The sequence below is a fragment of the Heliangelus exortis genome, chromosome 4 (assembly GCF_036169615.1).
Source record: "Heliangelus exortis chromosome 4, bHelExo1.hap1, whole genome shotgun sequence".
Taxonomy (NCBI): Eukaryota; Metazoa; Chordata; class Aves; order Apodiformes; family Trochilidae; genus Heliangelus; species Heliangelus exortis.
Window position 1 is genome coordinate 9,450,351 of NC_092425.1, and position 10,799 is coordinate 9,461,149.

A 10,799-nucleotide genomic window follows, 5' to 3' on the forward strand; every position below is an offset into this window, starting at 1 on the left:
GGAAGGAAAGGCAAGGACAGTGACAGTGTATGATGGAATTAAAGTTTTTTCCTTATTCATTGGAGGTTTGTTCTTAGCTGCTTCCTCATGACTCCTAAGAAATTCAAACTTCTGTAAACCCTGGAAGAGGATTACCAACAACTCAAATTTTTGTTTAAGCATTGGCAAGCACATCAGAAAACCTGCAGCTAGCAGAACAAACAACACTTTTAGAATCTGTATTGAAGGCTGCCGTGATTTTCAAGCTGAATATTGTCTGCTTGTGAACACAGGGAGAGCACTGAGGGTTTTGTCTGTGCCACAGTCAGTGTTAGTTTGGCCTTAATGCAGAATTGATGTGAATCCTCGTGGCTACAAACTCATATTTACTTGACTGGGGCATGCATTGGGGGCACAGCTGGAATAATTTCTGCTGTCAGTTTGCTGTGTCTAGGAAAGAGACACTGTCAGCCTGCAGACTAGTTGTTTCCTGCAAGGCACTGCTTCCTGAGCTTCTGTGCCTGCCCATTGTTTCATAGCTGGGTTTGAACAGCACTTCTGTAGAGAGTGATCAGACCACTGTGGCTGCAGCACTGATGGTTGGGTTGCTGGCTTTTGAGGAGGTTTTGGGGTGGATCATTTCACTGAAACAAGCTACTGCCTAAATGGTTGAGCCATTTAATCCAGGAGGTCAAAGGGGAGAGAGAGAGAGAGAGAGAGAGGAAGAGGCAGCTGGAGCATATGGGATCCCTCACAGAGGGGAGAGCTTTTTTCACTGTGCCCAGGGTCCATGCTGTGTGGTCATCCTGCACACTGAGTTGTTTCACAGTGTGACCCAGCACTTCTCTCTCAGTGAGGCATTTGAGACCACCTTTGCTGCTGGAATTGATTTGGCACTTTGCATCAGTGTGTAAGTGGAGTAACTCAAATGTCATAGGTGAAGGTGATCTCCAGTCCTGTGTATGGCTGCACTCATGCTAAAGCACAGTAAATCTTGACTGATCTTGTTCCAGCAAGACCCAGGATTCCCAAATCTGGACTCTTAAACTGCTGACAGCTATTATGCTTTTTTATGGACTCTACATTGCCATGAAGATGTCCCTACCTCCTGTTTCTTACTGTGTGGATCAGAATTTAACTGTTCTGTTACACTTTCCTCGTGCTACTCCACTTTATCTTTCTCCTCCATCAGTGTCACACCAATAGTAATTTCACTATGGCCATTGAAATATCTAGAATGAGTTATGGCAGTGCCATTTATTTTTCAGGTTTTGAATCTCCTGACAGAGAAAGAAGTAAAGCTGGTTTTGCCAACATGTGCCATTGTTCCACGGACCTTCATTCTCAAGCCAGGGACAGTCTTGTTTTTAGCAGCCTTGGGACGTATAGACTACTTACAGGTAAGAGAGGATTTTGTGAGCAGCTCTTCAGTATACTAGCAGATGACAAAAGGCTTTCTGGATAGCTTTCCCAGATCTCTTTTCAATGCTTTTGAGATGATGATTCTGTTAATAAAGCACTGCATAAAGTCAGAATATATTTGGATGGGGAGTTGCAGTTGAAAGCTTTGATACTTGTTACCAGTGTGCAATATTTATATTGTATAATGGTAGGTGCTGTGGAGTGCTGACCAACACCTTCAGCTTAAGGCACTTCCCATAACACACAAAGGCACCAGGCAGGCACAGAGGGAGGAAGGAAAGTGCCAGAATTAACTGGAAAGATAGGTGGGTTTCCTTGTTTTTGTGTTTCATGAAAGCTGTTTGCCAGGAGAGAAAAGTACAGGCATTTTTCTTTCCTGACACAGGCCTCTCTGAAGGATTAGCCCAAAGAAGCAGTTAAATGTACATGTATTCCAGTTTCTGTGAAAATATTTTTAAAGAGCACTGTGTGTTCCCCTAACAATTTCTTCCATTTATTGGAGATCCTATGCCATACACCTTTATTGAACTGTGTGGTACTGACCTCCTGTGATGTTTCCTCTGGTAGCAGTGGTATGGGTCTAGCACTTGGATAATGCTTTTCTTAGTAGTTTGCCATGTTTTGGGAAAGGGGGTGTTTTATTCAGCTTTCCAAGATCACCATAGAAATGTTGAACTGATACTTTGCTGGGGTCACTCTTGACCTGCTGGAAGAAAACCATAAGGGTGAAAGGGGACAGAATTCTGTAAATAATAGTGTACCAGTATGGCAGGTGAGCTCCATCATAACTGAGAATCCAGAACACTCTCCCAAAAAATAGCCTGGCAGTACAGAAGAGTAACACCTCACTCAGAAGAAACATTGCTTGTGATGAGGGCAAACCCAGCAGAAAATTAGCTGTCTGTCCATACTACCTTAGGCAAAGCTCTTGGACTCTCAGAAGAGAACTACAAATCTTAGTTGAGTGCTATTTGCATCCCTGACAAAATAGGAGAGCAGTGCAGGTGATACCTTGCTGGCAGTAAACACTGCAGAAATGCTGCAACCAGGCAGCTGCAGGGCTGCTGAAGGCTGTTTTGTCATGAGTGATTTGGGAGTTGTGGAGAATGTGACTGGTGTTGGCAGCCTGGGTATCCTGAGGTCAGCGTAAAGAAGCGTCACACCATCTCCTCAGGCTCAGAGACATGTCCAGTGCAGCAGGCTGGCAGTGAGGCTTTGTGCTATCAGCCTGTTCTCCACATAGTGGTGCTCCTGTCAAGCTGAGCTGTGCACAGTTAGGGCCCCACGGATCCTCAGTAGCTGTCCCAGCACATTGCTGAATCAGCCCTGAGTATCTACACACTCCAGGGACAGAATGCAGTTGTGCTCAGATCATGACAGAGGAGCTCCTGCCTCAGGTTGATGAACTTGAAGGAATTGCCACACTTGGGTTTCCTTATTTCAAGATGCTAGGAGTGTTTGTAACAGTCTCTCCCATCTCTGACCTTGTTTGCATTGCATGCAAAAGTTACCAAGAGTGCCTGCTGAAATTGCTCCACGTTTATTCTTTGCATAGCTTGAGAGCAGCTTGGAACCAAATACTGTTCAGTGAGAAGAGATGTGTGTTAGAAATGTAAAGTGATAGGAGAAGCATCAGACAGGAGAGGTCCCTCAGCTCTTATACTAAATAAACACACTGTGTTTGATTTTGGAAATAGGAGCAAAGATATCTCTTGGATTATTTGCCTGAGCTGAGAAGATGTGATGGCAGAGGATGTGGTATAGAGTGCTTTGGGGCAGGATGGTGAAACCCTGGCTGTTCTGCAGTGACAGAAGCAAAAGACACAGAACAGGAGATGGAAATTGAGGGCTGCTTTTCTGTTATCCTAAGTAACACCCTCTTCTTGTTACTTGTTCCAGGGAGAAAAGCCTGCCTGGTTTTCTGTTGTGGCTTCTAACCTGTTGCCAGTCCGCATCGTTACCCTGAGTGAGGCAGATGATGTCTATGAGAAGCACGCTGCCCAGGAGTTACTAAAGGTAAGAGGAAATGCTGTTGGGGGCTCTTGGTGGCAGGTAGGCTGTCCCAGCTGGTAAAGCCTCCTGTCTGGGGTGTAGCTGAAGGGGAAAACCAGCACAAGTCAGGGTTTTAAGGCTTCTGCAGTGGGTGAGTGGAGATCTGCAGGGTGAAGCAGTCTTGTGTGGACTGCATGGCTGCAGCTGTTAGGAGCACCTGAAATGATGCGTTTTCAGCAGAGGTTCTGTTCTAGCATTCAGGCTGATAAGATTTGCCACGCTCTGCTCCCTGATGCTTGGCTTTTCTTGAATGTCTTAAAATGCAGGGGGCAACAGGGATATTTTCCATGGCAAACTTCAAACTGCGGTTTCAGAACAGATTGCAGTTGAAAAATGTACTTTTCTCATTCTTCTCTTGCTGGTTCCACTGCACATCTCTGCACATTTTGGTGGTCTGACTTTTTCCTTGGTATTGCCACATACTGTGTAGCACTTGCAGATTGATGGGGACAGGGTGAGCTGTCCTTGTACTTGCAGCTCCCTTCCTGTGCACGCTGAGAACAACCAGTGCTGTCACTCACAGCAAGGGAGCTGACTTGAGCCACCAGCAGAGTCCAGCAGCCCACGAGCAATCTTTACTCTCCTCTGAACTCCTGTTAGGTTGCTCTGGATGGGATCCTGAGTCTGTTCTTAGCAAACCAGAAATTACTCCTGTAGGGTATTCAAGTCATCTACTACCTGGCTACCAACAATCTCTTTATTCCCACTTGTGTCTTGCTTTCCAGTTTAAGGTGGGAGTGCTGAAGTATCTCTTGACTGATAAATCTTTGCTTCATGTTTTGATCTTAGGTTCCCATGGGTGGGGAAGAGCGAATGAAAGAATTTCCCCCACTTGTGCCTCAGGACATTACACTGAAAGGAATTGGTACCAGTGAGGCAGTTGCAGATATCAAGCTTTCCTCTGCAGGTAATTTAGCATTTCTACATTAGTTTGCTTTGCTGAGTCTGCATCCTAGAAACATCTATGGGCCTGTGAAGGGATGGAGCTGTATTTCCTGCTGAGAGCAGGACTGTCACCAACACAAAATAAGGGCAGCCATGACTTTGTCCAGCTGATGCTTGGCAACCTCCAAGAATGGAGATGGACAACCATGCTTGTACAAGATGACAACACTGGAATAATTTATGCTCTGGCTGCCATACAAGTTTCACAGTATCAGGAATGGCTGTGACACTGCTGGCTGTCCATGTGAAAGGGAAAGTGCCATGGACTGGAAAGCTTTGTTTGTTGTGTTTTGGGGAATTGCCATCATTGCTTTTAAGTTCACCAGGAAGGAACTGTGTCTGGTGAGATTCAAGATGTGTCTTTAGGTTCTGCCTTCTACTGGGGAAAGGGTGGATATTACTTCTGAGCTTTTTTTCTCAAAGAAATGGCTCCTGGGTAGGTCGGGTTCTTGGCCAGCATGTGAGTTGTTGAGTTTGTGTCAGAACCCATGTTCTGATCCTAGTGCCTTGTCTTCCTGATTTTTATTTACTTATTTATTTTAATTTTGTTTTTGTCTTTGCAGGCTGGGTGGCAGTGACAGCTCATGCAGAAGAGGAGCTGCTGCTCCGAGCCTATACTCCCAAAGGCACAGCTCTGGTGGTGCGGCAGCCTCCCCTTTTGCCATACATCAGCACCGTCAGGGGCGCCAGGATTGCAGGCACTCCTGCCTACAGGACAAAAAAACCTCCCTCCCTGATTGAAAATCTGAAAACCACAGGGAGGAGATAGCACTTTTCATCATCTGAGCAAGGCAATAGACAAAACAGCCTCTGGAGAACCTTGTTGCTTATTGATACTCGGGAGAGTTTGGACTCCTCTTTACAGGCACATTTTTCAAACCAGGCCTGAGGGGAGCTCTTAAGTTCACACCTGACCCATCTGCTACAGCCATTTTGAATGAGCTGAGTGGCTGGTACCTTGCTGTGAGAGGCTGTTTCATCTTGAAATATGAGATGGAAAGCCCTGGGCTGGCTTTGCTGCTCATAGAGTAGGTCTTCTCGTGCAGACATGCTTCCACAGGTCAGAAATCATCACTTTGTTCTTGAAGGCTTTATGGTGTTTCCAATTAGAAGGATGTGGAGGGAGTGGGGTGGAGCAAGGAATGCTGCAGTGTGGTTATGGCCCTCCTAGTGGTGGATAGTAATTCCACAACATCGACCAAAACCCAGGTCCTTTCAGTCCTTCAACATCTGGAGTGCAGCCCCTTGCTTTTGTACACAGGAGAAAAGCAGGTCTGCTCATATTCCTGAAGAGGAAGCTTTTGCAATTCCCTGCTTTGATTTGGTTTCTGTATCCTGTGTAAAGGTTTCTGAAACTGAGGGTGTGGAATAAAACTTTTCAAAGACATTCCTTTGCATCCTTCTCACATAGCTGAGAAATCACTCTTATGTGGGTATAAAGCATCCTGTGAACTACATGAAAGCTTCAGCAAGAAGGCCAGTGTCAGGTCTGACAGCCAAAGGGAGGTATTGCCAGTAGGCACAGAGCACACATACCACACACACAGATGGCAGACAGACAGACAGACACACAGTGCTTAGTGCAAATGCACACAGCACCAGTGGCCTGTGTGGACACAGGTGTGCATACACACACACACACACACACACACACACACACACACTGATGTGGTGGGTCCCACAGCCTTATCCTTTCCCAGAGACACCCAGGAGCTCTGACACTCCAAGAAGGCCCTTAGAGACCCCACACACCCTTTTTCTCCCAGGCCTTTTCACCAGTTCCTCAGGCAGCCCAGCTAGATCTTCACTAGTGTTAGCACACCTGTTTCCAGTAGCTCTACGAGGGACAATGACCCGTGGTCTGGCTCCAGTTGCCACCCTCACATCCCAATATTCAGACACGGACACAAAATACAGAGTCCTCACCTGGGAAAGTTAGAAAGGAATTTAATAAGGACTCAGAACAGATTGTGATCTGTTCAGCATCGCCAGGCAAGCCTACTGACTAGCTAGCTAGATACACCCAATTAACCCTCTTTATCCCCTTACTCCTTTGGTTCTCCCACTTGTTCCCCAAATCGTCTAAATTCCCTCCCTTTTTCTAGCTTTGATTCCCCCTCTGAACAAGTTCTGTTCTCCCACTTGTTCCCCAAATCGTCTAAATTCCCTCCCTTTTTCTAGCTTTGATTCCCCCTCTGAACAAGTTCTGTGTGATACCAAAATGTTCTTCTTCTGCATCCCCTGATATGCCCCAGGCCCCTGGGTAATAATCTTCCCCAAGGGTAACCTGGGGAGCTCCAGGGCACAAGTTCACAGCATTGTTGAGGTTGAAGTGACCTCAGGAGGTCTTCTAGTCCAAACCCCCTGCTTGAGTAAGGCCACCTTGAGTCAGGCCTGCTGCCCCGGACTATGCATAGATGTTTTTTATTTTCTCCAGGAATGCAAACTCCCATGTTCTCCCTGGGCAGCTTGTGCCAGTGCTCCATCGCCCTCACAGTGAGAAAGTGTTTCCTGACAAAAAGAACCTGAATCCCTCCTCCTGCCACCTCCCTTCGGGTGCTTATAAACATTGATGAGATCTCCTCAAGACAAAGACTTAGGGTGATGGATTTTGCTCCGGGATAAGAGGGGCTGATGACTCTGCAAACACAGCTCCCACATTCCTCCGGAGCTGTGTTGCTGCCTGCCATTGTGCCCCTCTGCAGCCTCAGGCCTGTGCAGATGGGCCTTTGATGGGCTGATGGCTCCGGTGATGGCCCTGGGAGTAGCCCAGCAGGGCATTTTTTGGGCTCCCCTTCTTATCACTCTTTTCATGTGCTCCTTTGTGGGTCTGCTTTCCTCTGGATGATGGTTACAGGTGCCTCCTCACCAGCCTGCCCTGTGTTGAGGCAGCTCAGAGGAAACCGGGCACCAGCCCCATCCTGCTGCCTAAAATGCCATTTCCAGCCAGAGGTCACCACAGGCATCGGGTTTTCCTGACACTGTCACACACGACATTTTGTGACCTGAGGAGAACCTGGGTTTTTTTTTGCCGGTAAAACCGGATTTCAGGGGAGGGCAGGGAAATGGCGGAAAGCAGAAGCTTCTATCTCCTCATTGCTGGGGTTGTGTGGAGCAGTGCTAGGGAAGCAGGCATGGGAAAAGGCCCTCTCAGACAAACTGGGAGGCTGGAAAAGGGTCTGGCTGCGGTCTCTTCAGAGTAGCTTGACAAATCCAAACCAGGCTTCCCCTGTGACATTCCTCTGCGGCTGTACCGCTGGGAAAGACACAACGTGAGATGCACAACAGCTCCCACAGGCAGGAAAAGACACCTGGAAAACCTGTCTCTGTTACACCGGTGCTCCTCAGCCCTGGACTTGAAAAACTGCAGCAAATTTGTTAAGTCAAGTGTTTTGGTGTAGCTTTTTTTTTTTTTTTTCTCTCTCAAGGACAGGTAGGCTTGCACATGGGCTCAAGGCACCCAGCAGAAGAGGCTTGCTGCCAGCATGGAAATCTCCAGGGAGGGGATATTTATGCCTTCCATGTCCACCATCCTTTTGTGGCCAACCCAGGTGTGTCAGCTGTGAGCTGAGGCTTGGGGCTGGACAGGTCTTGAAGGGCTTTTTTTTTTTTTTGCCAAAGAGAGCAGCAGCTGTCTAACTGGGATACGAAAGTGGGAGCTCCTGACAGATGCTAAACCTTGTAAAGTTGTAACATGGAAGCAATTAGTGCCTCAGTGAAAGAACAGGCATGGTTTTCATGAGCTCCCCCGGCTGAAGCACAGCAGAGCTGTGAAGTCCTGCTTGGAAATGCTTCTCAAAGGGAAAATTCATGCCTGGTTTAAGCCAGAGGGCCTGAAAGGTAAGGCAATTATTTGCCATGCCTGCGGGCAATGAGCAGTTTCGTCTTAGCACAGGAGCCCAAAGCAAAGGCATTTGAAATTGGTGCAAAACTGAGGGGTAAGGAGAAGGCTGGGAAGGTGCAACCCCCTGGGAAAGTCTGCTCTTTGTGGGTGCCCCAGTGTGCACTAGGGAGGTGCCATCATTTGTTTATAGCTGCTCCAGGAGAGGGCATTCAACGGAACCAACCGGGAAAACTTCACAAAAAGACAGCTCACAGCTTCTGATGGGGTAGCTTAAACACAGGCAAAATCTTACAGAAGGACAGATTTGCCTGTTTAACAGCTAAAGCTGGGCCTGGGCTGGTGGGGCATTGTAGCCCCAGGGTGTTTGTGTGTCTGGACCTCGGGGTTCTCTGGGACTTTTCCCTGGTCCAAGCCCAGAGCAGGGCTGGAGCAGGGAAGTGGGGTGAGCAGAACTGGGCCAGGAAAGGGAGGGCTGCTGCTCTTTGCAAGCAGGGACGTGCTGGGAGCCCCTGGGCTGGTTTGCTTTGGCACGCATCCCATGTGGCACCACCAAAAAAAGAAGAAAAAAACCAAAAAACCAAAAAAACAAAACAAAAACAAAACAAAACAAAAACCCAAACAAAAACAAAAACAAACAAAAAAACCAAACCCAAAACAAACAAACAAAAAAACCCCCCAAAAAAACCCCCAGGGACTGTTCCCTATTTCAGAGCTGCTCACGGCTGGGCTCTCCCAGCCCAGGAAAATGGCCGCTGCTTTTCACAAGGAGAGCAGAACAGATCCCATGTAAAATTTGAAATTTTTCCCGCTGTTAACACTCCCAAAATAGCTGTAATGTGGGGAGATGTGCACTGGGCTGGGAGCCTAATGGACAAGAAATTTCAAGCACCTGCTTCCTGGTGATTTTCCGGTGATTCACAGCTTACAATTGCCCATAAACTCCCCTCACCAGCAACTGTCTTGCCTGATCTTGCAACTAAACTGCTCAGTGTTGCCCAAGGTGACGGATGCTGGAGCAGAAAGTTGATGGTGGCTCTGTCCCGGTGCTGCATTGACCTGTCCCTGTGATTCCTCCGGTGGCAGGAAAGAGTTGTGTCCTTGCAGGTCAGCGAGCAGCATCCTGAAACACCGGGGGGAATTCATGACTGGTTGCTGTTGAGGAGGAGCTGTTGGCACTGCCCCGAGCCATGTAGTGAGTGCCACAGTGTTGCTGCGGCCACATCTTTGAATCGTTCTGTGCCTCAGGTCCCCAGTTCAGCATCACCAGACAACACTTAATTAAGTAAGAAGAGAAAAAAGGAGGAAAAAAGCCCTCAATCCATCAGGATTGTTGTGGCCAGCTTTTAGCAGGCCCAGGGCTTAGTGCCTTTTGGAAGAGTAGAGCAACATATGAGCTGCTTATTACACCAGGACCCCCAGCACAGCAATGAGAAGGGGGCTCAGCCTTCTTTTTTGTTTTCTCCAGGACTGCAGTGCTGAGGGATGCTTAACAGGGTGCAAACAGCTAAGCCAGATAAGAGGGCAAGTGAATATGTGCTGTTCTACCCAGGTGTTTTGAGCGTGGGGTGGGTGCCTGCAGTGCCACAACTCTGTGTTGGGTGCATTGTGCAAGCCTTTGCTCTGCTGCAAATGCCCTGAAATCTCCACCTAAAATCTGCTGCTCCTTGGCAGTTCTACCTCTCAAATCCCTGCTTAAGGCAGCACACACCTGTGCCAGCACTCAGGAGGTGGTCCTGCTGCTTCACACCCACCCAGGACACTGCCTGTGTCCCTGTCCCACTGCATCCCCACCACAGGACCACTCACCACCTTCTCACTCAACTTTTTTGCCTGAACTCTGCTTTGGGTCCTTGTGATGGAAACAAACCCAGAAAGAAACCTCACTTGCCCTTTCACCTCTAGCAGATGCTGCAGATGACAGAGTACTCTGACCCGTACAGTGGTAAAAGAGACCAAGGATGGCTCCTTCATCCAGCCCATGGGCAAGAGACAGGTTTAGTTGACTGTCCTGAGCCTGACGGTGTCAGAGCACTCCCTTGACATTTCCTTGCTGCAGGTCTGGTGCTTCCAGCAAATGAGGGACATGCAGGATAGTCAATTTCCCAAGCTTAAAAATACATCTTGGCCAAGGAAAGGGTTTTGTCCTAGAATTACCTTTTCCAGTGTACAGGTTATACAGTACATGAACAAGGTAAAGCCACTTGTGTCAGCTAAGCTTCAAAAACAAAGAAAAAACAACCACCAATCCAGAAACAGGAGTCTCACATTTCAGCTCCTTCAGAGCATCAGCAAAGCCTGAGGCAGCTGAATTAATGCTGAATTAATGATCTTGGCTCTGTCCCTAGACAAGCCAGAAGGATGCTCAGCCACCCCCCTCTTGACCTACCTCACCTTTTCAGCATCTCCTGGGGTGGGCTCATACTGGCCTGCAGGGTACCCTGGGGACATGCACTTTGTGTTCAGCTACCCAGTTCTCTAAAAAAAACCACCTTGGCATAAAGCAGCTTCTACTCATGTTTTCAGCCTAGAAGGTTTTATTCTGGTTTTCTATAAGGAA

The 10,799-nt window shown here is 47.8% G+C and overlaps 1 protein-coding gene across 1 annotated transcript in view; it reads left to right on the forward strand.

Annotated features, from left to right (window-relative positions):
• The window catches only part of NOA1 (nitric oxide associated 1), a 9,677-nt gene extending 3,892 nt beyond the window's left edge, over positions 1-5,785 (forward strand). Inside the window, exons 4-7 of the mRNA XM_071742885.1 lie at positions 1,248-1,379; positions 3,301-3,417; positions 4,243-4,360; positions 4,962-5,785. Of these exons, the coding sequence (XP_071598986.1) occupies positions 1,248-1,379; positions 3,301-3,417; positions 4,243-4,360; positions 4,962-5,167 (573 nt within the window). The 3' untranslated portion in view covers positions 5,168-5,785. The remainder of the gene's footprint in view (positions 1-1,247; positions 1,380-3,300; positions 3,418-4,242; positions 4,361-4,961) is intronic.
• Positions 5,786-10,799: the final 5,014 nt, after the last annotated feature.